Raw genomic sequence first — 27,739 nt, forward strand, 5'->3', positions numbered from 1 at the left:
CAGGTCTGAGCTCAGTCTACACATTAGGACTTGGCTGGAACACGTAGGGGAGTAAAATACTGAATTTTAACATTTTTAAACACCGTTAGTCCCTTTAAGAGTGCTATTGGGGGACATAACACAAATTTAGCTCTGTTGTAACATTTTTCAAAATGTGGAGAGTGAAGTTACCATATTTCGTTCTTTGCCCTAAACTGGTAAAAAAGAAAATACTGTAAATGAAGTTACAATATTACGTTCATTGCCCTTTAAGCAGTAAAAAAAAAGAAGAAAAGGTTTACATAGAAAATACAAAAAGTACTTTCAGGTCTCAGGGGGGTTCTGTTACTCAGGAGATGTCGTGTTTTGTGATATTAATGTTTGAATGATCACACCGTCATAGGCAAGAGCTTTTGTAATGTGATTGTGCTTTATGTGCAGTGGGCAGGGTCAATCACCTCCAATATTGCCTACAAAATTTACTATAAATGACCATCACATAAAAACATAGTCTTAAGGTTTATTGGTTCTTTTGTCAAGAAAATATGAATAATGGCATGTCCAAATATGGGCAAAACTTAACTCACTTAAACTTATGGTTTAAGTGAACATGATCAAATATGGTGCCTGCCTTTTTCATGCTTTATTTCACTTATTTCACTCTGTCCTCCAAAGCCAACACATATATCATCACTTAGCACAATTATTCACCAATAAAATGTGTGAGTTTTATCAGCTTAACTTGGTTAGTTTCACAGTTATGTAAAAAATGTACCGTGAATTTAGCCAGACTTGAGAGAAAACAGGAAGTTGAGAGCGTGACCTGCTGATTGGTCAAATGCTACAGAGGTGGGATCTGTGATGTCGGGTGAGCTCTTCTGATTGGCTGAGTGAAGACTTACTGATGTGCAGCAGGGGCGCCATATGTTAAGTATGTGAAAATTATCAAAAAATAGTCAATTGCCCTATATTAAAGTAATAATAATAATTCCAAGTTAATCATCCAAATGTACACACGTTGTATCATAATTGTACTGAATCACTAAAGTTCTTGTGCAGGACTTGAGTTCTCTCTAATTGTCTCATAGCTGACTCAGATCCTCTGGAGAAACTGTCAAACATGACAGTGGCTTAAATTCCTTTCTGACAATACCTCCAACTTCCTGTCCGGCTGTGTGAAGAGCACAGTGGTACCGGTTTGCACTGATCAAAATGGTGTCTTTCTGGGCAGGATCACAGACTGTGACAACCCATTTTTTTAAGAGAACCCAAATTTGTTAATACAAGCCATTTAGATTAAAAGACTAATTAAAACCCACTCAAGACTTACATCTGGGGTCTATTATATTGTCAGCCGTCACTATTAGAGGACACACAGAGCCCTCTGGCATTATGGCAAAATAATTACTTTCTTTTTGTTTCATAATTACTGCCTTGAAAGTGTCTTTCTTTGGAACACTAACATGTAGCTCCTCTTTCCGCCTCCCTCCGTGCTCTCCCCGTCTCATCTCGTGTCTGTCGTCTCCCTAATGGAGTGGCTTAATTTCGTCAGCTGTGTGTTCATTTAAAAAATACATTTTGGAAACTGTAATATTTGCCATTATCACTTTGTGACTTGACAGAGAGTTGGCGAGGAATTGGTGGAGGGGAAGATTTAGGCGTTCATATAGTCCAAACCTTTTTCCGTGTGTTATAGATTCTGAGTCATGTGTTGTTTTGTATAACTGCACTACGTATTTACCCTTCAAATGATGACGAGAGGCTCTGGTCATCTAATCCTGTGACCTGGTACCACTATTGGGCCATGTCTGTCCAAAGTACCTATGCAATCTATAAATTCCGTGTCTTGTTTGCGCCTCGAGAGAATATCTTTGTACAACCTGTGTGAATAAACCTTCACGCTTCATTTTAGACAGTTTCTCTCAGGTTTTTGTTCTTAAAGGGGGGGTATTATGCAAAATCGACTTTTTCAAGCTTTACATCATGTTATTAAGTCATTCCCTCATTAAAACCATGCCTGAAGTGTTGCCTTGGCACATTCACGTATTTTCGAGTAATCTGTAAAAACTCTGATGGCAGCCATTTTAGGGATAAAACGCCTGATTCCTTCAGGAAACGCCCTCGACCTCCAGGATACGCCTCCGACCTTTCGTCACCAGCCGCGTAACCAACCACTGCTCCTCAGCAGAACCCCCTCCCCGCAGTGTCCAGCCCTAAGACGTAAACAGAGTCATCATGGAGGTTTAGCTTCATGTGTTGTGAACCGGAGCCACAGCAGACTTTTACAAAGACACACATCAGTGTTTCTGTTACCTAAACACCCAGGATTAAAACCGGTGACAAGAACACTTATTTCAGCGGCTGGTTCTGCGCTGGGCCTTGATGATGCACAGAGCCTCCGGAGAAAGCTAATGCTAAGCTAAACCTCGAGTCATCACGTGAAAACGAGAGATATGCACACATAAAGTCAATAAAACCACCACACACATAAAGAACCGTTTAACAATGATCACACACGGAGCCAGGCTTGTTGATTTGGACGTTTATTGCTCACATTTCATCTACAATGGGTCATAGCCGAGTGGCTTTCTCCCGGAGCTAACAATCTAGCCACGTCAAGCTAACGGGAAAATTCACTGAATACAAGCAGCATATTATGCATTGAAAACGTCACTAAAACAGGCAACTGCTTGAAGCAGCCTTTATGATGATCACACACTGAGCCGGGCTTGTTGATTTTGTAGTTTATTGCTCACATTTCATCTACAGTGAGTCGTAGTCGAGTGGTTTCTCCCGGAGCTAAGGCACTATTAGCCGCGCCAAGCTAACAACCTTCACCTTCACAACATTCATTGAAAACAGGCAGCATATTATGCACAAATAATGTCAATAAAGCAGCAACTACTCGAAGCAGCCTTTACGATGATCACACAATGAGCCTGGCTTTACACATTTGTGGTTTATTGCAGACTTTTCATCAACAATGAGCTGTAGTCGATTATAACAAGCTAACGGGGTAACCTCGAAAAACCATTGTCCACTTGCACAGATAATGTCCGTCTTTTGAATCGTATGGGCTCCTGCAGATCCTGGTGTCGTCCATGGGGGTATAGTTAGAGATCCATAGGGCATGGCAGATGCAAAGAGAGAGCCTCCAAACAGCAGTTATTTTTCAGGCAAGAGCCTCTTCCAAGCGTCCGGTGTGGAAAGTTCGTCTCCAAATAATATCCTGTGTGGCCATTGTTCACAAAGTGATAAACAGTAGCTCCTTTCCAACAATAAAAATTAAAATGCACCGATCGTAGTTTCAATACTGTTGAGACGACGAGCGCAGTGTTGTTGTGATGCCACAGACAGCGTGTGGAGGGGACGTGTCGGAAAGGGTCAGAGGTTCTTAAAGAGACAGGGGCCTATTTCAAGTCATTTGCTAACGCCATTTTGAAAGAGCAATTTTATATAAGGCAGTTATTCTAATTTACTGCATTAACAGACCAACAGAAGGTTTCGTCATCATTGTAGTGTGATATAGACTGGTGCTATGTGGCTGAAAAAAGCATAATACCCCCTCTTTAACAAAAACCACAACAAGTGTTCGATGCGATGTTTGCATTTTGCTGCAAACAAGCCTGAATAGTTAAGTGACTGAGAAGATTTGAATACTACATTTGCATGTTTTAGTTGTTTTTGAGAAGAACACCAGAGACTTACTTTGTGGCATGGAGGCTGTCTCATGTTCAGCCAGTTTTGATTATGAGGATGTACATGATGTATGGTGTCTCTTTTGTAATTAATTAATTTATTATTATTAATCTTGATAGATAAACCATACACCCACACACAGGATGAAGAAAAGCCTGGCTCTATAACTCACCTTTAAGGCTGCAACGACGCGTCGACATCGTCGACGTCGTCGATTACGTAAATATGTCGACGCCGTTTTTGTGCGTCGACGCGTCGCTTGTTGACATTTCACTTCCAGCGTGGCTGCGCGTAATGCAGACGCTGAGAGCGAGGGGGAAAAAGCACGGCAAAAGTCGTCAAAAGTGTGGGAGTATTTCCAGAAACGGCCTAATAATGTTGTTGTATGCATGATGTATGTATGCAAATGTCATATCACAGCAACTAACCTGGCTAACGCCAGACTGCTGTGTGCGCTCCAATCATTTCGAACTGCAATATCACTTGTGATTTTAGTCTGGCATTAGCCAGGCTACAGCGCAACGGCTATGAACGAACATGTGAAACGAAAACACCCCCGGCTGCAAGAGCCCCGCATCTCAGTCACACTACGGTGTTGTTTCACTGATTAATCAACGCGTTGTTACGGGGACAGGCTCTGACAGCGCGCACGCACTCTCCGCCTACTTTGCCGCATATAAAACCAAAACGGAGCGGGCTGCTGAAGTGAATGAGCAGGAGAGACCGACCGCCTTCCCCGTCTCTCCCAACACGCGAGTAGGCTACTTCTCCGCTCGTGTCCCGCTCGGCCGTCTGTCTCCCGGTGTTTCGCCTCATGCGCGGCTCCTCCGCGGCTGCATCACGTCCCCGTGTCCGGGCGCAGCTCTCATGTTTTCTCTGCGCGGACTCGGGGCATCGGCCACACACTCATTTAAACTCTCTTGTTGTGTCTAGCGGAGAATCAGGACAGTAGTTTGATGAATAAACGAGAGTAAAGCCGTGTCCGTGGCCTTTTTGTCTCAAAGAGGAGTTGAATCCACATGGTTCTCACGAGCACAGTAACTTACAGTAACTCTGGTTCTCTGAATGTGCACAGTCTATAACGAATTGGGCGACTCACAGGCTAATTCTCAGTGGTCAGACAGAAATAACCGTCAGGTGCAGGTTTCAGTTAGTTTTAAATCAGCGGTTCCCAAACTGTGGGTCAGGGCCAGAAGTGAGAGAATGAGCCCATTTGCCATTTTCCATTTTAAAAAGTGGGGAAAATAGACTAGTAGTAAATAAATATATAAAAGCCATGCCATTTGGAAACATCAATGTTTTTTTCTTCATTTTAAATGAAAAAATAATCAGTAACATGAAAAATAATCGATAGATTAATCGAAAAAATAATCGATAGATTAATCAATAGAAAAATAATCGTTAGTTGCAGCCTTACTCACCTTACCCATACTTGCCAACTCTCCCGATTTTTAACCCTTCCAGTCAGTCATTTCTCCTGCTAAAGCCCCAATTTTACATTGAAGGAAACAAGTATGATAGTGGGGGATATATTTGCATGAACTGGCAACCCCGACCTGGAGAAGAAGTGCCTCTGCCTCTCTGTCATCGCTCTATAGCCGCCTCTTTACCATGAATGATCCGACAGGACAGCCCTACAGGACAGCCCTACAGGACAGCCCTACAGGACAGCCCTACAGGACAGCCCTACAGGACGGCCCTACAGGACAGCCCTACAGGACAGCCCTACAGGATGACCCTACAGCTCTACAGGACAGCCGTACAGGACAGCCCTACAGGACAGCCCTACAGGACAGCCCTACAGCCCTACAGCCCTACAGGACAGCCGTGCAGGACAGCCCTACAGGACAGCCGTGCAGGACAGCCCTACAGGACAGCCGTGCAGGACAGCCCTACAGGACAGCCCTACAGCACTACAGTCCCTTTGTCCTCACTTTTGAGCATGTCCGACTTTTCACTGGTCTCTCTACTTCTGGTACTCTTTTCAACGATTTGTCCTCAGTGGAAAACAGAATAATTTATGGAATATCAAAGAAACAATATTTTCAGAACAGGTTTCCTTCATCAGCTACAAGGCAAGAAACATTGTATTACACACACACACCTGGCAAAGGAACATTGTTCCTTGGGCTGATGCACCGATGAAAAAAATCTCCCTATTTTTCACTCTCTAATATTGGCATGTATGTCTTACCTCATAGAATTTAAGCATAACATGTTTGTGCTATTCCTATATCGCTGCACCTGCTATTTGTTTAATGTGTATTTATAGAATTCATGCTGCAAGTGTACTATGGCTGCATGGCTAGCACTTACTGCTACTGCTATTAATTACATATATTCACTATGGGCCAACCTGACCAGACTGTTTTTAGTAGAAGTTATGTTTGGCCTCCTATGGCCCTGGGACCTTCATCCTAACTTTTTGCACAAATACTATTTTTTCTTCTTTTTTCTTTATAGAACTATTACATGGCGTTGGCATAAGCTCTGGTTTGTTGAAAAGACGTATGGTCTTGCATCATATGTGGCACTCCCCCTCCTCAGGACAGTAACACATGCTTATCTCTTTAGAACTTTGAACAGCCTCTATAACACTTGTGCTATTAAAGGGGGGTATTATGCAAAATCGACTTTTTCAAGCTTTACATCATGTTATTATGTCATTCCCTCATTAAAAACATGCCTGAAGTGTTGCCTTGGCACATTCATGTATTTTTGAGTAATCTGTAAAAACTCTGATGGCGGCCATTTTTGCCTGAGTCCTCCTAGGAACGCCCCCACCTCCTGGAGACGCCTCCGAGCTTTCGTCACCAGCCGAGTAACCAATCACTGCCCCTCAGCAGAACCCCCTCCCCACTGATGCCACAGACAGCGTGTGGAGGGGGCGTGTCGGAAAGGGTCGGAGGTTCTTAAAGAGACAGAGGCCTATTTCAAGACATTCACTACAGCCATTTTGAGAGAGCAATTTTATACAAGGCAGTTAATCTAATTTACTGCATTTACAGACCAACAGAAGGTTTCGTCATCATTGTAGTGTGATATAGACTGGTGCTATGTGATTGAAAAAAGCATAATACCCCCTCTTTAAATAAAATAATATACAAAAGTAATCAAGCTAATTGTTTTAGAATCAGAATTAGTTTAAAAAAGACAAAGACAAACCATACAAAGTTAGTGCCGGTAAAAACAAACAGCATTAAAGTGTGTTTATAAGTAGGTGGATGTGTGCCTATAGTAGTGCTGATAAGTGCATGCATTATAAGTTATAGCTATTATAACTTATTAATGTTAGTGCAGTGCATCTAACAGTAGGATTTGTGCAGTAATACAGTATAAACGATCCACTTAATAAGGTTTAAGTGCATTGTAAATCAAAGTAATTCCACATGCCATTGGTTACCTGCGCATTTAGAGCTGTCTCTATTCTTTGTTCAACTCTTCGGGCTATAGTCAGTTAGCACTGTCTCTGTAGGGTTATTTTGTACATCCTTTCACAGTGTATCTTTTACAGAGGGAATTTTCAGTGAAGTGCTTTTGCATTCACAATCTCAGCATGTGGACTGCGCACTCACACTAGCTCTATTTTAGGCATTTGTTGGAAGTGTGAAGATTTTGCAAGAATGCCAAAAGGTGTGGAGGACAGTGATGAGAGCACTGATGCTGAATTGTTTGGAGACTGTGGCACTGAAAATAGACTGTGGAACTGTAGGTAGCCGAGTTGATAAGATGATGAGGCTATGAGAAGGAATAAGAACATGAGAGGGACGGCTCATAGGATGGACTGGATATAATCATATTATGCCAGGGAGCCAAGAGTGAGGTGGTTGAGATGAACCAAATATATTGCTTTAAGGATACAGGGGTTAGAGCTGCTTGGATAAAGGCTATGAGGAGGGCCAAAGAGGAGATTAAGGGATGTGAGTGAGTGTGTAATACTACTTACTGAGAGAAGAGGATGCGGAAGATTGATTGATGAAAAACAATTAATAACATAAATGCAGGGGGAACATTTCCATTTTGAACATCTTTAAAGCCAACATAACCTGCCCTTCAATCCCGTTGTATAGAGGGAAACTTCTGTTTTAAAGACATTTTATTGCTCCTTACCTGTAGAATTAAGCCGCTGTCATGATTTAGATGTCACATGTCATCATGTCATCTGAAGAAGGCGATGCCGAAACATAATCTTGAATAATTTTTTTTTTTTTCCTCAACATCTGCACCTTTGTTGCTGCTTTTGGTGTGCACTACTCTTCTCTCATATAATTTAGATGTCTCCCTTGAAGGCACACTGCGTAACATTTTGGGCTATACTGTTGCCTTCAACACAAACATGTTCCTAATGGCCAGCTCGACTCAGAAAATGCTACTATTGCAGCGGGTAATCAAAGTAAAATTCAACTAAAACTCTGCTGACTTTAGTCACATCTCCATGGAGACGGGCTGGAGACGTACCCACTCCTGGTAAAGTTATAGTCATGTCTTTGGAGAGCTGAGCCGCTCACAGCAAAAGCACAAGTTCGTTTGTACATTTATGAGGTATTTTTCAGTGATGAAAATATCTAAAATAAATTGTTTGTATTTCAATATTATTTATTGGGTAAAATGTTACATGGTGTGGCTTTAGTTGAAGGTCTCAGTGTTTGTCTTATTGATGTAACAGATTTGTAATGCACAAGTTGTTCCGCGTCCACATTGTTGAAAGTCAACATTAATGCGTTGAAGAATTGCAGACCCTTTTGTCTTAAAATATATGTTTTATTTGTTAACCATCACTATGGCCTGTGATAGTAAAGTTCCCGTACAAATCTGCGACCTCAAGGGTCCAGTATGTTTTCGCATGAAAGGTCCAGGGAGCCACGAGCACTTACCACCCGATAGCAATTCCCCAAAACATCCGTTAGTCACGCACACACAGCGGCCCCGCGCAGTCACACAGACCAGCACACATCACGCCAGGGAAAGAGGAAAAGACCGCATTTGTCTTGGCCCATCAGTCCCAGAACCTGATCTCTTTACCAAGGTCAGACTGTCGAGATGTGGGCACCCATGCATAGTGATAGATGAGGTGAGAAAGAAGGGCCGATAAAGACACATACATGTAAGGCCAGTGTAATGTAAGAGAGGAGGCGCAACAATACATCTTAGCCACACCATGAGAAGAACACTATATCTTTAACATTCTTACATTATTTATGAACATGGGGATGAATGCAAATGTATACACTAAGGAGAAGGCGGCTCTTCATTTCTTGCCTTTAAGTGTCTGGCTTCTTTTCACTGAACTAAAACCGCAGCTGTTGGGCAGGGAACTATTCTTATTTGATGTGTCTTATTGGTCTTTTTGCCTGCATGATGCATGTGCAAGGCTTATGCGACTTCGCTAGTCACAAGGAGCAGCTGGAAGAGGAACATGAGTCGTAATAGTTGTAGCTAAATGTAGAAGGCTAACACTGGAATATTGAAGCAGATTCACAGCAGAAGCTATATTAAAAAGCAGCAGGAGTACTAGTAATGTAAAGTGTAGTTTGCGGGATGGCAGATGGATTTGGTGGTTGTGCACATGCGGGACAATTTGTAGTGTCAGTATTAAGTTTGTGTTTGTTCGATTGGTTCTTTTATTTGAGTACTGAGGTGCATACTGTACAATGTGGTTCCCTGTGGGCCATTACTGTGTATTGTCTACGTCACATCATTGGTGCCAAAAGGTTACCGCCCCTTTTTGAGGGATGACAGAAGCTCTCGTACAATGATGACATGAATGATTAAAGAAGGTCGTCTGAGAACTTTTCATTCACATATGAAAAAAACTTTTCATTTACTTGTTGAATGTGAAAAGGAAGCCATGGAAGTGATTTTTTCTTTTAGATGATTCACAGAAAAGATAGTTAATGTTTTTAAACTGAGCAGCTAAACCCACTGTGATCATGACTTGTCAGTGACATTTGCCTTTGTAACTTTTCCGCCGGTTGCTTTATAATGTCACAATGTTTCAGCTTTAGCTTTTAGTCTGTCACTTTTATATTATCATTCAATTATACGGCCTACGGTGTCGTTTTGTAGCTTATGAGAGCAAATGGTAGGTTCATGGTTCATTCAGCAGCTAATCTACTAGCTGCTAATGCTAACGTTAATGTTAGTTTTAAAACCCAGACAATCATTAATCAGGCGTAACACTGAGCACGTTTAAGGGAACAGACGTTCTTCCATACTGAGATATGTTCTTACCTGAGCTTAGACGAGTTGATATGTACCTGTCTGGTCTCTGTGCCCGTGGAAGAGTGTAGTAACTTCCAGCTTCACCCCCGTTTGGAGCTATAGGAATATGCTGAGAGGCCAACGGCTAACAACATCTTTGGTCTTTTTGTGTGACTGAGGGCACACACAGAGACCAGGCAGGTACGCATCAACTCGTCTAAACTCAGGTAAGAACATATCTCAGCATGGAAAAATGGTGGCCTGTTCCTTTAATAAGTATTTACCGATTGAAGACGTCACAAAGTGCATAATACACGGCCACCAGGGGGAGCTATTTCCCCAACAATGAGCCCTGACAGATGGTAGTAATTGCTAAACTCTCTCATATAATTTTCCACATAAATCTGAGTTGATGTGTCCGTAATCAAGACCGGCCATTTTCCTGTGGTTCTGACTCTGGTTTGGAATATTTTACCCCCAGAACGAGAAGTGATCCCTGTTTCCACATACACACCAATGCAATTTTTTAACTCCAAAAGGGGGCGTAGCTAAGAGTGCTTCAATAAACGTATGAAAACGTAGATTACAAACATGTTTTAAACAGGGTTTTATCATGACATGATGCTGGACAGTCAGACAGGTACTGGACTCTCCAAACCACATATATTGAAATGATATCAGGGAGTGGCAGGAGGGAGGAAAGAGGCGATTATTCCACTGTCAACAAAGCACAAGCAAAGAATCAAGAAACAATCGACCAAATAGAAGCGGTAGTGGGATTCATCCGGTTCGGTGTGTACGTACCTTTAATGTTGAAAGGATTTTGATGCTTTCTGCCAAAGTAACAGACCTACCTCCTAATCCTTGAGACGTGTGTGGTCCTTTAGGAAACGTTAGCCGCCTACAGTGCGCTGCCATGTTTCTGACTGTCACTGAAGTGCTGCCTTTGCATAACTGTCTCCCCATTATACTGTAATGTACCCCATGCTGAATGTGAGCACACGGTAATGGCGGAGATTCTGTTTTATTTAGTCGCCCACTGTGTTTGGCCTGCATCATGAAAGTTTAATTCTGAGTCAAGGCGAGTCAACTTTATTTGTATAGTCTAATATCACAGAGTCCCGGTGGGCCACATGAGCTCTGAAACGATACTGGGTTACAAATAAGAGTGGATTACATGAATGGAGCTATAATGCAGGGAATGGTGTTTTGCTCAAAGGATGCAGAAATGGTTACGCATGAGAGATTGATGAGTAGCAACAATGTAATGTGACCTCAAAACAACTCAAATGAATAAAGCTCATCATCTTGTTTAAAAAAAAAAAAAAGAGATTGAATCCGCCACGGGGTCCACAGTAATTACGCTACACCTACCATCACCAACTATTACATCAGTCACTCAGACAGGCAAACGGGAAGTAATGATGATGATGCAGGATACTCCGGTGCTGAGGCTAGACGTTTTCATTCAACATCCTTCAGCAGCACGCCTCCACTCAAGGGAGGCAACATACACAGACGCTGCAACATATGTATTCACAATGTGGAATAGCGTCAGCATTCGAGTTGTTTAGTGATATGTATTTGTACTTATTTTGAACAAAAGATCATAAATGTTTTGAAGATGCACTGATGGTTTGCATTTTTTCTCGAGTTATAGCAGGACTACATTCCTCACACATTTTTTCACACATTGGTCGAAATGGAGATTTTTAGTTTCGTCCCTTTGCATGGTAGTTTTCATGTCAGAGTATAAACATGACAACACTTACCCCTACCCCCCTATTTTATAATGTTTTGTCCACGAGAAAGGCGGAGATAGCCAAGAAGTAGCAGCTCCGCCGCCTTCCAAAGCCGTCTTTCCCACGGGTATTCATCAGCAAATATTGACCGATTTTACATCCACGTGTCCTGTGAAAGGGTGGTGGTGACGCTATAATCCAAATATGGTCTTTTTCCTTCTGGGAGTCAGAGCGAAGGAAGGGGCAGCGCATGCGCACTCGGAACAAAACACTTGGCATACAGGTTGTTTACTTACTTACCAGTTGTCTCAGGTCGAGAGAGTTTGATTCATTTGCTAGAGTTAAATGCACTTTTTATTACAAAGATAGTACTTTGAAAGTTATGTACAAACACTTGTCTGTTTTACTCATTGCACAGAACTGCTAAAAAAAAAAAATCTAAATTCTTTGACATATAGCAACTTTTTTTTTTAACAGTAACGCAAATAGTTACTTTCCTGGTAACTAATTACTTTTATTGTAGAGTAATTCATTTACTAACTCAGTTACTTTTTGTAACAAGTAGTGAGTAACTATAGCTATTTACTTTTTTAAAGTAACGTTCCCAACACTGATGCTCAAACTCTATCATTATTATCATTATACACCCCTTACTGAAAATTTAGCAAACAGGATTTGGGGTGTTGTGAAAGTATATAAATAAAATAAACTTAAAAATGCAAAGACTGAGGGCCAGATCTTGTGGCGGCGCACGGGGCGGCGCAGGCTCTTGGCGAATTATTTTCCGAGTGGCGGCGCTATATGTGCCATTCGCCTCCGCCACCTGTGAGGGGGCGTCACAAGAGGAGGTGACTGCACTAATGGAAACACGGATGACATTCACTTCCTCATTTACATTGCGCTGTCTTGCGTTCTTTCTTAAGCCTTAGGCTCTCACAGGTCATTCTAAAAACTTTATTTACCCCATCGTGAGCTAAACGATGTTCACGTCTCAAGAGAAAAAGAGCAACAGCGTCCGCTGTGGCGCGGATCGGCCCGCGCTTTGCGTGAACGCGAAGCAAATCAAAAGCACATGTTCACCCCACACAACCACTCTCCTGGACGCGGAGTCGATCTGGTTGGAGGAAAATGAGCGTCTCCACCCACTTAAATGCGCTAAGTCTAGAGTGGCAAGATCACAAAGTGCGCTCCTACTGAGCGCAAAATGTCACGCTATCGTCTCCGTTTTGAGACACAAGATTGGGCCCTGAATGTTTGTTATAGTGAACGGTCCCGATCCTTCAGGACAGAGCTGTTTTGTGAGAGCAAAATACTTCCAATTTTCAAATTTTGGCCAGATACTGTAGTAAGGCTTACTGTGTGTTCCCTGACGCTTTTGTGCTTCGATCTGCCTTGCCTTGCCATGCTCAGCATTTGTAAACTCAAACTCAGAGTGAGCCATAACTCTCTCTGAGAAATAACTGGAAAACCTTTCTTTGTTAGTCATTCTGTGTGTAGAGTTATTTTATTATTTATTTAACCAGGGAAGTCCCACTGAGATTAGGAGTATCATTTCCAAGGGAGTCCTGGCCCCAGAGGGAACCTATTGTACATGTTTTAGTTAGTTGAGCAGGCATGGTGAACAGTTTATGCCCGGTGTGGTCTAGAAATAAGCAAATCCAGCAGTGTTTGTGCATTGGTCCAGTGTGTACAGGCGTCTCAGGGACAGACCACAGTGACTGACTTCCAGCTCAAGGACAGAAGAGCAGTGGAGGGTACAATAGGTGATCTGTCTCTCAGGATTGAACTCATCTCTGTGGTTTGTTTCCCATGGGCTGCTAAACCATCCTCTTCCTTCTGTCTTAGAGTGAAGGTGAACTGCATTTCTCCATGTGTCGCCATGATTCTGCTGATGCAAGCCATGTTTGGGCAATTTGTTTTCCTCAAGGACAAATAGATTCATTGCATTTACATATACTGTAGGCCTAGATACATTTAGATAAGAAACAAATCTGTTCAGTTATTTATTCTTGATAGATCAGAATAATGTTGCATTGATCCTGCATAGGATGTGTATTTTAAGCTAATTATACCTTTATATCATAAAGTACAAGAAAAAGACGGCGTGATTGTTCTACGTGGCTGAGTGGCTACAGGAAGCAAAAAGGTCACTGTTATATGTTCCAGCTTATTGACTTCATGTTACATCTTCAATATCCTTTATAAAGAGTGACCCATGCTCCAGCTGTAAGCAGCACAAAGCCTATGATATACAGTGAGTATTGTTAATATCATGAAACATGCAGGGTAAATGTATAATCTACACTTCAGCCTATGGGGAGGGGTGTCATATATCGAAGCTGTTGCTTTGTGTGAGGGGTGCACATCTGGACAAGGGTGTATGTCAACCTAAATCATGCACAATAGGATAAAACCTTCATCTAGGTCGTCCTGACCAAACATACAGTAGCATAACATCTGTAGATGAGATGAGATTTTATCAAACTATTAGTATTAGTATGATGAATATACCAAATTATCTTAATAATCTAGTACATTCCACACTTACTTAAATATAATCTTGATCATATCCAAAAATGTACCAAAATTAAAAAGCTTTTTTGTTTTTAAATCATATTTTATCCACAGTTTCAAGCTTTACCGTATAGACCCGGCTAGCCTGACACAATCTGTCTTTCAAATTTCAAAAGGTTTATTTCATGTTTCTTCCATTGTTCGATGTTTGTTTTGCCTGTGGCCAGAGGGCAGCTTTGATAAGGTATGTTGGGAAAGTACCATGTTTTTCCCTCTGAGTTAGCTCCATCTCAGTCTCTAAGCAGACGCCACCAGTCAGTAGTAATGAATTCTCAGAATTAAATAGAAAAAGACAGAAACTGTCTGTAATCATAGAAATTCTGAAGGACATCTGAAAGTGGAATGGACAAAGAATGCGTTTACTTAAAATAGCTCTTCTTAGCTGCTACCCAGTGTTCAGGTGCTTCTTGAAAGGCATTTAACTTGGGCACTCATCAGATTTTGGCACTGCAGCAAATATTCCCTTTGAAGACAGTAAAAGCACTGTCCATCACACCGATGGAAGTGCACTCTCAAATATCCCCGACTGGATTCTGTGAACTCGGCAGAACACAATATAGACAAAGGCGAATAAACACCTCCATCACATTCAGCCGCACAGGCCGTAACCTTCTGGCTATGAGAGGTTTTTAAAAACAGTGTTTTTGTTTGTTTCATTTCACACAAACATATCAGGTTTATGGGCCATGTAAACTCAATTTTAACAGTGAAAATATTTATGTTCTTGAAGCGAGTTCAATACGAATGAGAGGGAATTGATGTAAAGAAATGTGGTTCGATTTCTGTCTCTCCTCCAGGTTATATTCCAGTGTCATATTACAGGGCAAGACAAGTTTATTTGTGGAACACAGTTCATACACAAGGTGCTCCACAGCTGCATAAAATTACGAGAAAGCAGAAAAAATCGATCTATAAAACATCAACATGAAAATTAATTAATTCCAGTAAGAGTGCAGATAAAATATTTTCAGTTGTCATATGCATGTCTTACTGTCCTGAGCGTCCCACAGGCCATCAGGGCAGCAAGTAAAGGCGCTATACCAGACCTGGGCAAACCCCGGCCCGCGGGGCCACCTTTTTTTTAAAGAAGAATGCACACTCCAGCCACTCGGGGGCTGCTTAAATGAAAGGAAATACAAAATTCCACGTGTGTCCAGCAGTCCGGGCACTGACATATTGAGAGACCAGAATATAAACACATTACAGCCACGTGAGAAGTGGACAGTCTATCCTACATTAGTGGCTTATCACCACAGAGTGTGGAGCGAATAAATAATGACTGCAGTGTAGCAGAAACTTATGACACAGGCTTGTAAAGGGCAATACAAGTGTAAGCTGTTTTTTTATGAGGCTACAGTCCTGCCAGGCTCATTATTATTCAGTTATTGACAAAAAAGTTTCCTCAATAGTATTTTCCTAATCAAAACCCCTTTTTATTTTGGAGCTTTTGTTTATGGACCCCAGCAATACACTCCCGATATGTTTTGGCCCCCAGGGAAATATACCTGGAGACCCCGCCCTGCTATCACTTCATATCCCACAAATTCCGTTTGAAGGAAGCGCAGAGGTGCTTTCAGTGCGATGGTCGGAGTAAACGAGGAAAACAAGTTGAATAACCTAAATAATGATGCACTCACATGCTTGGCTTGACACGGCTAAATATTTACAGAAAATAATATTCCCACTAAATAACAGAAGGCATCAGCTATACAAAATACACATTTTACTGTAATCTACAAAAGGATAAAGTTGAGCAGAAAAAGTTTGAGTTATTGTTGGTGCTTCTCATGTATGAAAATGAACTGCCCCCCCCCTGCGCTACTAACCACCCAACTAACCCGGGTCACTGAGACGTCAGTACGTATTCATATCGACTTTTATTTTCACATAAAAAGTTGCATAGTGCACCTTTGAGCAAGACTCGATAAAAGTGGTGACTCCTGTGTATGCCTCTGAGTGTCTCCCCCCCCCATCCCCCCCACTGTTCAGCCGTCTCTACGTCCTGTTAAATGATTAGTAAGCCCACGGGGGAATGTATGCAAAGCCTTTTCCACACTGCGGCTTAGCACACAGTGGGCTTATACACACCTTGGTGAATTTTGCTGCGACACCCGCACAACAGCATTCAGTGTGTGAGGAAAATACATTTCAGACGGGGGGGCACTGTACATGTAGTCATATAGGTCCCTTGATGTCGCAGCTTATCAGATCAGGTTTAACCTTTAATCCGAGCAATCAAAAGCCCCAATATTTTACTTTAGTGTAATGTTGTGCCTGTATGTGGAGATTAGGGTGAGATAAACAGTGCCAAGCATCAGGCCCACAGCGGGACCACTGCCAAAGTGGAGCTCCTCTGATATGAGACTGTCTTTACGTGTGTACAGGAAGAGAGCAGGAGCCTGTGAGCAATAGCAGGATGGGGATGAGCACACTAAAGCCTTGATACGTGCTGCCTGCCTGCAATAATGGGGGGGTGGGGGGGGGGGGGGGGGTCGGGCGCTGCGAGGGACCTGTTCTGTTTGATATGTGTGCATTGCCTCCTATGTGTTTGCTCCGGTGACAGATATGGCGGCCTATCTTTATGCCTTTCCTATCTCTAATGGCGCGTTGTTCTTTATGCACAGCACATTAAAGCCCAGGCTGTTTTTTACGCCAGCGCTTTTATACAAATGAATTTCCATTTAGCTGGCCGTAGACATGACTTGCTAGTTTGTTTTATCACCGTGGAGTCTGTGTTTATTTAGTAATTCTATCTGTGTAGCCGCTCTGTGCACGGTGTGCTCAGACAGCTGCAATGTTTTAGGCAGAACAGACATAGATTTCTATCGCTGACCCTTAGGCGCCTCATTAGGATTCCGAGCACCTCTCCGCTGCACACTCTCTGCGCTCTCTCCCACATTCAAAGAGCATCTATAGAGGGAACACTGATAGAGCTTATTAGTGAGCTTTCATAGGAGTGAATGTGTGATGTGTGTACAAAGTCAGATTTTACTACAAGATGAGTGCAATTGTTCAACTTAAAGAAATATCTATTTGGCAGTGCAAAGAATAGATTATAGACGTTCACAGTCACAGTGCAGGTGACAGTGATTGATAAAGTGGCACTGATTGCAGGATGTGCACGGCGTTGCTGGACAATGGCATGATCGACATCTCCACAGTAGCTAACACGGTGTTGAGTTGTTGATGTTCCTTTTGGTCTGACAGTTTTGGGGCAGGGGACAGCTTTGATTCGGTTAGGCTGTCCAGATTTACATGGGGTTGGGCAATCCTGATCTAGTCAGACTAGGCAAGAGATCGGACTCTCCCCTCGTTCATGTATCTACCAGAGGCGTGTTTCCACTGGCAGGGCCTACCCAGCCCAGTACCTGGTCCACCTGGTGAGGCGAGCGTCCACTTTGTTCTCATCGCAGCTCACAAAGGTTTTCATCGCTGTTCTGTTTTTCTTTATAAAAGCCTTTAATGCTGAAGGCAGAACCTGAGGCAGCGATATGTAAACGAGTCTGCAAAAGGAGAGGAAAACAAAGTATAATGAAAGTATGCCTTAACCTTAAACCTGCATTAAGCTATGTCTGTGATTTTTTTTTTTTGTCAGTAGGTGTCAGTAGTGAAACCCTGCATATAGAACATAATAAGTGCTCTTTTGCTTTGTGATCATAAGAAAGAAAAAGATCCGACAGCTCCTGTAGATATAGGGTTATTAAACAAACGGACATTTCATAGGATTTCTGCTGCATCAGAGCAGGTCGGTCAGACGTTTGTCAGTTCACCATCTTTTTGTAAACTTCTGTCATAAAGCTAAACTCTGTGTTAGCCGCTCACTGGTGTGGCTTCTGCTGCTTCTCTGCATGTGTTTGTGTTTACATGGTGTGGAGCAGGTGAGGCTGTGGTGGGGGGTTTCTCCTTCTGTGGTACAAAGTTGCCTCGCTGTTTGCGACAGTGCAATGTGGGAATACAACCACGCAGGTCCGGCAAAACAGGAAAGCTTAGAGTATGTTAAGATGGCCGACATTTCCTTCATTGAAAAATACAAAATCTTCATCTAATTTGCGAGTTCAAACCACAAAAATATGAACTTTACATTGTCTTATTTACTGCTCTGTTTTATTGCCTTGGTGTTCAGTGCAGCCCTGTGAGGCAACTGCTGTTGTGATTTTAGGCTATGCAAAACCTTCGATTGATTGACTGAAATATCGGAGTATATACTGTGTGCGTGATACACAATATTTTGCCTACTAACGATTGTGCTGGTCATCCAGCACAATCCATGCATCTCAAGACTTTAGTAAGTATTTCTATAAAAACAAATGTATTTTGTGTAAATTATCTTTTCATCCACAACAAGAAGATAACATTTACATATTGCATATAAGCACAATAACCTGAGGAGAATATGTTGTTCTGATAGATACACTTAGATTTGTTTAGTGTAGGAGGAAAGTCTTTGATTTACAATGATGCTGGAACCTGTCACAAAATTATTCATCCATCAACAAATTCACATTATGCCAGAATACATCTGTATTTGTTTGAACATTACTTGAGATTTTCCTAACTAGACTTTGGCTACATCACTCTGTTTCTCAGTTTAAACTTTCTTACTTCTATGAACACATAGAAGTAAGAAAGTTAGTGTGCTTATTCACCTCCTTCTGGACGTTCCTGTCGGTGTTGTCATGACAGTGGTCAGACGGTTTCCCCAAACGGCGAGTCTGGTGAGCGTGTTGAGTCCAAATATCTAGTGAATGTTAAATCCGAGCGTGCAGTGCAGTGCTTAATAGGCAGGGATCATGTGTAAGTGAAAGGTGCCTGTGTCTGTGCCCGTGTGCATGCGTGCCTCATTGCACATGTGACTGGAACACACCCCAACACTGGTGCCCCTGTCTGTTTGTCCATGCAGAGTTTCTGTGAGTGTGTGCCCAGCTCCTCCCAGCTCAAACACCGCTGGTCAGGCTCTGAGACAGCCAGGGAAACACCGGCCAAGGTAAGGCCTGCTGCCCCCCCTCTGCTTTATCCAATCAAATGAAATCTGAGAATCACTGATCTGTCGAGAGCCAGATTGTTGTTACGGTGCGATTTACATTAGCACTGTCATATCAATCTGGAAAAGCTCCAGTTTTAATTGTTTACAATTGTTCATTTTAGTCGATCACAGCCAAATGTAAAAACAGCTGTCATGTAGGAACCGATAATGATATAATAAATAATGATTGAACGATTCACCCACAAAACCCACAAAATAACAGGTCATCTAACATTTTAGAGAAAACTCCACAAAAACAATTTTTAATGTGTTTGATTGATGTATTATTATTACATTATTGGCTGAATTTAATATTTTCATCTTGTCTTTGTGAGAGAATTTGCTCCGCCATGTTTTTTCCTGTAAAACTAATGAACTTCTTGATGTTTTATATATCAAAATTATGAAATTATAATGTACTTATTATGAAAATATTGTGTTAGAATATATGCTGTTATTGTTAAATGTGGGCCATGCTTTATGGGTCAGTTGAAGATCACACATATACCTAGAGATGGACAAAGAACCTGGAGCTTGTATCGCTCTTCCTGAAGCGGCTTTGAAACAGCGGCTGAACCAGGATGTTTTCTGGTCCATACAATGGTCTGTGGGCCGGCCAGAATAAACGCTTTTCCTATTCTTTACAAAGTCCTGCTTTTGAAGTTGTTTAGAAAATGACAGAAAACTTGCAATACATTTTTTGCTCATATTTATATCAGTAATGTTCAGCAAGTTTCAAATTTATATATTTTCTTTTTTTTTTCTCTCTCTGTTCACCTGCAGTGTCTTGCCTTCAGGCCAAATGCACTTCTTTAAAGAACATGTTACTTATTTCTAGATTACCTAACACAGTTTACAGTATTAGCAAATGATTAGACACCGCTGCACTCACAGGTATAAACTGTTAGCACATTTCCGTACAGTGTTAGATTAGTTTCTCTCAGAGGTTTGAGAGAGTGTGAATAAATGTACCAAATGTAAAAGTCCAGATAAATGCATGGACTGTCATTGGGCTTAAATATCAGACCTGCTTTTTACAAAGTTATAATGTTCATCAAAAACCTACCTGCTCATTTTTAGTCATCTTGTTCTGGTTTGTTGAGTCCTGTTCTTCTCTGATTTGTTTTTCATGAATTTTGTTTTGCAGTGTTTTATGTCAATTATCAAAGAAACACAAAAGAATGTTGTTGTTGTTGATTTATGCAAACTTTTAAACATGTGAATTTGCATAATATTTTCCAAGGCTTACGTTAAAAATACAAACTGACAAATCACAAACAGGTTCTGTCTTTGTGTTTCTGTTTGTTAATGAACTGCTTTTTGAATAGGCCTTATTAGATTAGGTCAGTGTAGTAATAATAACAATGCATTAACATTCAGTCTGGGTGCACTCGGTGGTGGCAGACTACATTAGTATCTGCACCATCACTGACCACTGACCCTCCACATCTTACAGCCTCCGTGTCATCTGCACACAGAAAATCTGTGCAGCCACATAAAGCTGTCATGATAATGACTATATCCACTTATTGTTCAATAAATAACAGATATTATTATTTTTGGGCTCGATATTTATCGTCTGTTCATTTATTAGCATTTCCACTCTATGTTTTCTTGTTAAAAAATAGATTTTTAACTGAAGCAAATTGAGTTACATTATATTCCATGTTCATTGCAGATTGTGTGGTATTTTACATTTTTATCCCTGAGAGTCGACAGTATCCAGTATCGTTGGAGTGAATAATGTAGTTTATCCCGATACTTTCTTGCCTCAATATATCAAACTTTAAATGTGTTTTCATGACAGGCCTAAGCACATGTTATTGAATTGATTTCATCAGCTAAACACTAAGCATAATGTGTTATTTACAAAGTTGTCTGAAGATAAAATCTGACATTCCGAATAGCTTATAGAAGCACTTAGCAGTCCTCCCGGCGCTGGAGCAGTGGTGTAATGGTTCACGGTCAGCTCAACAAGGTGCGTGCTGGTAAAATGCAATCTGAAGTCCACGGGAAAGATGCTATTTATTTTACACTCAGACACTGCAAAGTGGATGCGCCGCTCGGTGTAAACACCACCACACTGTCCAAATAGAAGTCCACTTGTCCACCAAACAGCACGTGGTGGTGTGCACGCCGCAGTATGTAGGCGTTTGCTCTACAGTGTGAGTGCTCCACTACACTGGCATCAGCTGGCCTGATCAGCTGTGTGTGAGAGCTTAGCTAGGGATAGCAGATTTGTGCTACTGCCTAACCCTGTGAATAAGAGCAATGATACTTTGGATTATTCCTAACTTGCTATTATTTTAATAACATTTAAAAACCAGGCCCAACCTAGCTCGGCTTCCAAGATGTGACGGGATCAAGCTGAACATAGTGGTTGGTAAAGACGAGCACCGGGTCTATAGCACAAAATAATTCCAACAATCAGCCTCAGAAAGTAAACCATAGATTTGAGTCCCATTTGGCCCCATTCATTGTAATGATCCCGAGTGGTCTGTGAAATTAACATGGCTGCTCAATCTCCTCCTACGAAGCCCGTTCCTTAAAAGGGCAAAACGGTGGGGAGCCGTGCACTCACGGGGCGAAAAACTGGCGAAGAGCCTCCACAGAGCTCTGGAACTTGTCAGTCAGGTTCTTGAGCTCTGAAAAGGCTTCCACTTTTTAGTGCTGATGTACAAAAACACCCAGCCCAGCATTGTCACATGGACATTTTAGAAAGAATGAAACTCTTTGGAGCCGGGCGTTTAAGCAGTGCGAGGGGAGGTCAAAGTGCTCATAAGGATACTGTTTACCACGTGTCTTCTGGAGTCGCCCCTGGTCACCAGGAGGTGGTACTAATGTCAGCTCCCCGCCATGAGGACCAAAGAGAAACACTTTCCTCGCGCTTTGAAGTAAACAAACAAAACATGATCTCTTAGTAAAGCATCTGCGTGAATCCTTGCGTGTAAAATGCATGTTGGAAGTTGGGCAGTGATAGTTATGTGAGCTCTAATTCAAATTCAAAAAGATTGCAGATCAGAACATAGGCTTGGTCTATCAACTACTCATGTGGCAGGCGGCGTGGCAAGTGAAAATTGGAAACATGTTTGCAGTGTTGGGGAGAATACTTTGAAATTGTATAGTTACTGAATACTTGTCTTAAAATGTATTTTGTAACATATTCCACTACTTTGTCTAATCAGAGTACTGTATTCTGAATACTTTGATACTTTTAGAACACTTTCACATTGATTGTCATCATATTTACATAAATATGACGTATAATTACATTATGAAGACTATCATTGTTGGAACACCTGTTATAAACTGAGTGAGTAAAGGAGTACGCAAAGACAACAATGACCACAACAAACAGGTCCAAATATCGACAACAAAGAACAGGCCTGAGCTGGAACCACGCCCCACCAACCTCAATATTTAAATTATGTTCCTGCGTTCTTTAATAGCCCTTTCGGACTGACCAGCATAAAAAGAAGAAATTCGCCTTCTGGCTGCTTAAGAAAATGAAAAATAATGGACATCATCTTTGTTTAACTGTAAAATGACCTGTGACTGCCTGGTTTTAGACAGGGCGGGGAACCTGTACCTTCGACCTGGGGACAGCAGCTCAAACTCTCTAAACAGAGGATGTTTTGAGTTCAATAATATTTGACCTGTTTTACCCAGAGCTGGAGCAAAATGAACGTCCTGCAGACCTTGGGCCAGATCTTGTGACAGGCGCAGTCCGTGCGCAACTCTAAACGCAACATGGTGCACGCGCGATCTTGCATGTGGCTCAGGTTTTGCGCTAAAGGCTGCGCTGCTAGGGAGAGGGCGTTATTTAAAAAAAAGAGGCCGACTGAGGCGTGGTTTATTACAAGCAGCACAATTGAAAACAAAAGCGATATTGCCTTGAAAAGTCTGTTTGAGCGTAGGTTACGCACGGGCTTTACTTTGATACTGTAGATCAACGCGCACACCCCTAACACCAAAACAACAACAGTTTTCCATAAATAAACCACACATGCCTTCAAGTGCCACAACACCAGGTCTAATCTGTGTTTTAAGGAGACATTTCCATCATGTGTCAGTGTTTACCTCCTGGTGATGCTCCGTGTGTAGCCACAGCTCAGTCCAAAAGAAAGAAGCGCATTTTGCAGGGCGCATAGCAACTTTTTTTTTTCCAATTCAGCCGCTCCAAGAATCCTGCAGCTGTAGCTCAAATGTTCTAATACGCTACAGTTTTCTTGCAACTACTGCATAACTCTGCAACTCCTCTGCAGCTGATATGACAGTTTCTGATCAATTAAATCCTGTACATTTCGTAACTTTGCGCATTCGAACGGTGTCCAACGTGAGGCTACTGCCTCTCTTTCCCCGCCTGCTTACCTAGGATCTGTAGCGAGTGGCTGCAGCAGCGGAGGGACAGTTTTATTTCTTTAATATTTATTAAATATTGCGCGCTGCATCACGCATGTTACGCGTTTACAAGAGAACCCCCCCCGCTACCCACCGCCTTCCGCAGGTCTGGGGAAAGCATGGGGAGGGGGCGGCACCACAACATCGCAATGCGAGTCTGTCCCCCCCTCCTGTCCTGCCCACTTTTTGCGCCAGGTATGACACTGAATATTGCAAGGAGCGCCACCCGTCTGTGCACTCGTCTTCTCTACAGCCTGCGCTATGAACCACAAGATCTGGCCCCTTATGTTTCTAAAAGAGTTCTTTTGCACCTCAGTTATGGCCCTGACCAACAGACAATACAGAAAGTCAGAGCACTCTCCACAAAAGCATTAGAAACATTTTCAACATTGTTTGTTCCTCCTGAAAGGACACCAGTTTCTTCATAAAATATAGTCTCTGTTTACCCTCTTTTGTGACGTGCTTTTTTGTCCCACTTTAATTTGTTTTCTAAGATCACACCCTGATACTCCTGCTCAGAAACAGAATCAATGACTCTCCTTTCTGATGATCGGGCTCTGTGTTATTGTTGAAGTGGATGGTTAACTCTTCGTCTTGTATCGACCAGTACTCGAGAGAGACACTTGTTTATGTAATCTGAGCTTTTAACATTTGAATGGTAAAATCACATAGTTTGTTACAATCGAGGTTTCAGGCAAGTGGATATAATGTGTGTAATTTGTTCATGATACTTTTGTGTATTTAGGTGGATCTGCAGTATGGAAAATAGACTCTTATGCACAAGGTATAAGCCGGTTGCATAACACTCACAGAGCCATGAGAGTTTGTATTTTGAGAGAATGCAGAGCTGGACAAGAGAGGAAGACACAGCTTGCATAGCTCCTGCTGGTGCCCTGTTTCTCTAATGAGCGGACAATGTTTTTGGTCTGAGAACAGTCTGCCAATGCTGTGAGTGGACAACTAATAATTTCCACGTGGGAAGGATATCGCTCATTGGCAATCTCTTCTCCCGTTCTCATATCTGTTTCCCCTGATGTCCCGTCAAATGCGTGGTATGTGGCTGGAGTACAGAGAGGATGTGAAGATCTGCCTCTAATTACAGCCAGGCCTCCTGCTGTGAGATTCAGACACTCGTTTTACACCAGCGCTGTGTTAAGAGAGGCTTCCTGTGTCCTGTTGTCTCTTCACTTACCCAGCAAGCGTTTGGTTTAATCTATACTTTTGGCACATTCTCCTTTTTTGTTTTCTGACTAAAGATGACTTTGCAAAAGGTTCATACTGTCTTCTAGTTTAAACTGTCGAAGATTGTTCTGTCAGTGAGACAGAAGGTTGGGACAAAAGATGTGTTGTTTTTTTTTCTGTTTGAGGCTGGTTTGTCAGTCTCATTACAATAAATGAATGAATAACAATTTGTCTGTGAAAGGTGCTATATAAATAAAGATTACTTACTTACTTACAAATCAAAAAGCTTCTTGACCATTTGAAAGCTGAGACCTGCATAACTTTTTTGTCGCCACATTATTATCCAATTTTTGAAGCGTTTTTGTTTTTCTTTGTGTTTTCATACTTTTTATCGTGTTTTGTTGCTTTTCATCGCTTTTTTTTTCATTCCTTTTTATTTTGCTCTTTATGTTGCTTTTTTTATCACTATTTTGACGCTTTTTTAAAGAAGCTGTTAGATTTGGGTCATGACAAATTGGAGAAAATGCGCTCAGTTCAAGTGGGGGTTAAGAGGTTAATGGACAATAGGATTCTGCAGGACTCGGCTTGTTAAAACACCCTGCAACTACCATCAGTGGCTCAATAATACAAAAATTATCCAGCAATCATTTTGAGAAGGTTTCCAAGATTGGCCCAAAGCATGGGTATTGTGTTGCATCACTAATGTCTTCTTTAACTATCTGAGGTGGCTTTAGTGTCCTCAGCTCCCGTCTTCTTCAAGTAGCTAACTCGTAGACATAAACACAGTTAACAACACAAGCCACAGCACCTTAAACACGTGTATGTGCAACATTTGGTTTAATCTCTGTTTTATAGCCCATCATATTTCAGACGCAATGCTTGGGGGAAAGCTTAACATCCATAAAAGCAGTGTCAGCTGCCTATTTTGTTGCTCAAATGGATTATCCTTATGCTACTTTAACAAAACATAAAACTCAATGCACACACGTGGTGGTAATTTCACACATTTGACGAGTCAACTGAGTAACCTTGTGTGGTGGACTTGGGAGAGATGATTCTTGTTAACAACAGAAGTCAGTCTACAGGCCTTAAAGGAACAGGCCACCGTTTTTACATACTGAGATATGTTCTTACCTGAGCTTAGACGAGTTGATACGTACCTGTCTGGTCTTTGTGCCCGTGAAAGAGCTTGGTCGCTTCTTACTTCACCCCCGTTTGGAGCTATAGTAATACATCGGGAGAGGTCAAATGCTAACAACATCTTTGGTCGTTGTGCATGACTGAGGGCATGCACACAGATCAGACAGGTACGCATCAACTCGTCTAAGCTCAGGTAAGAACATATCTCAGTATGCAAAAACGGTGACCTGTTCCTTTAACCGCATCTTGAATTTATTTATTTATTTAAGGCACCAAATGTTCTGTTTAACTAGACCGATAATAACCAAGAATTTGTCTACGTTTCTGACTGAGTAAGAGGGCATTCAGAGGTAGACGGGTGTGTGGAGGCCATGGAGGTGGCGAGGCCCAGGCCGATGTTGAGCAGGGGCATGGAGCACTCTGTTACGGTGGTGTCGGCTGGCGGTCTCCCTGGCACGAGTCTTGTACAGGCTTGGGGGCGCTGTGGCCAGTGGATTGACTGGAAAGGTCTCTGCAGAGATTCACTGCGAAAGGTGTTGTCCAGGTAGTGACGAGCGTGTGGTTCAGGAGAGACACTCCTAGTGGGATGGCGTGTGGGCGCACTCGTTGGACCCGATTTCAGAGCTATATGTTGGTCAAGATGTCTTAAGATGGTACTTTTATGAGTGAACCAAGAGCATCAGGCAGCCTAAAGAGCAAGAGACCTCTAGTTTTATCGTAAGTGCGCTTATCGGGGGCGTCACTTTGTCTTGTGTGGCTCAAATAAATAACTGGGAGAACTTTGGGTCAATCACAGTGTGTAAATATTTCTCATACCATATGCATTTCATAGTTTCAGTAACGTAGCTGGCAGTATACACTTGGTTTAAATGGCACATTAAAACAGATCATAAACTTACAAAGCAGTAGTCCTTTAGCTGTGAAGTCCTGTAGGAGAAAAGTCACTGAACATAGATAAGAGCAGCGAGCAGACAGTGGTGAGTTTGAGTATCACTGACGATCAAAAGGGTGAAGTGTCTGGTCGTCGATGTGGTGTCCCACGGAGACAGCTTGAGGAAAAGATAAAACCAGTGGCTAGCACTTGCGCCTCACAGTGAGAAGATCCTGTGTTCCTTTCCCTAGGTAAGGGTGGCAATCCAAAACATGCACAGCAGGCTAATCCTCCAGCTGTGTAATGATCAAGATCCCGGCCATTGGTCCTGACAAGTTGTCCTGAAGCCCAGGTTGAAAAAAATGTGTCAAATGCAGAGAATAAATACATGTAAATAAGTCTCCAAAGGATATTATTAGAGCAAACAAAATGGTACAAATCATCACATCTGACTAAGTATGGACAATATGAGTAGAAAACGCTGCAAAGTTTTTTTCTAAAATAAATGCTAATTGGCATAAGCATAGTATAAAGCCTACATTTAGTTTGTTGGACAGCACTTCCCCCTGCGGCCAAGAGCTGTAGATAAACATCGCACAACTGATATGCACACACCAGGGGAACTATAACGCTCCACTGTTAAAGCACACCATTAGTTGTGTTTTAGTTTTCGTGTGGACCAGTGTGCTCCTGCATTTGCATATTAATAAGTTGGCTCACTTTGACTTTTCCTTGCACTGCAAATATAGTCACCCCTGTACACACATCCACAGAAAATAACACTCGGGCAGAAGGTGTGAAGCAGATCAGAATTAGCCCTGTTGCAGACGTAAATCTGGGAGTGCGCCGTACTATTAATCATGCGCGAGGAACATGCATCTTTCTCTCCATCAGCTGTTCCCTGAGCTGCGTATGGAGCATTTCTGA

The 27,739-nt window shown here is 42.0% G+C and overlaps 1 protein-coding gene across 4 annotated transcripts in view; it reads left to right on the forward strand.

The window, feature by feature from the left end:
* The window catches only part of fibcd1b (fibrinogen C domain containing 1b), a 120,155-nt gene that overhangs the window by 15,894 nt on the left and 76,522 nt on the right, over positions 1–27,739 (forward strand). For 2 of the 4 annotated variants that reach the window (XM_079581644.1, XM_079581645.1), the window contains one exon: positions 19,096–19,179. The exons of the other annotated variants lie outside the window; for them this stretch is intronic. In XM_079581644.1, the coding sequence (XP_079437770.1) occupies positions 19,096–19,179 (84 nt within the window). The remainder of the gene's footprint in view (positions 1–19,095; positions 19,180–27,739) is intronic. 4 annotated transcript variants of the gene reach the window in all.

This window comes from Gobius niger, assembly GCF_951799975.1.
Source record: "Gobius niger genome assembly, chromosome: 2".
Taxonomy (NCBI): Eukaryota; Metazoa; Chordata; class Actinopteri; order Gobiiformes; family Gobiidae; genus Gobius; species Gobius niger.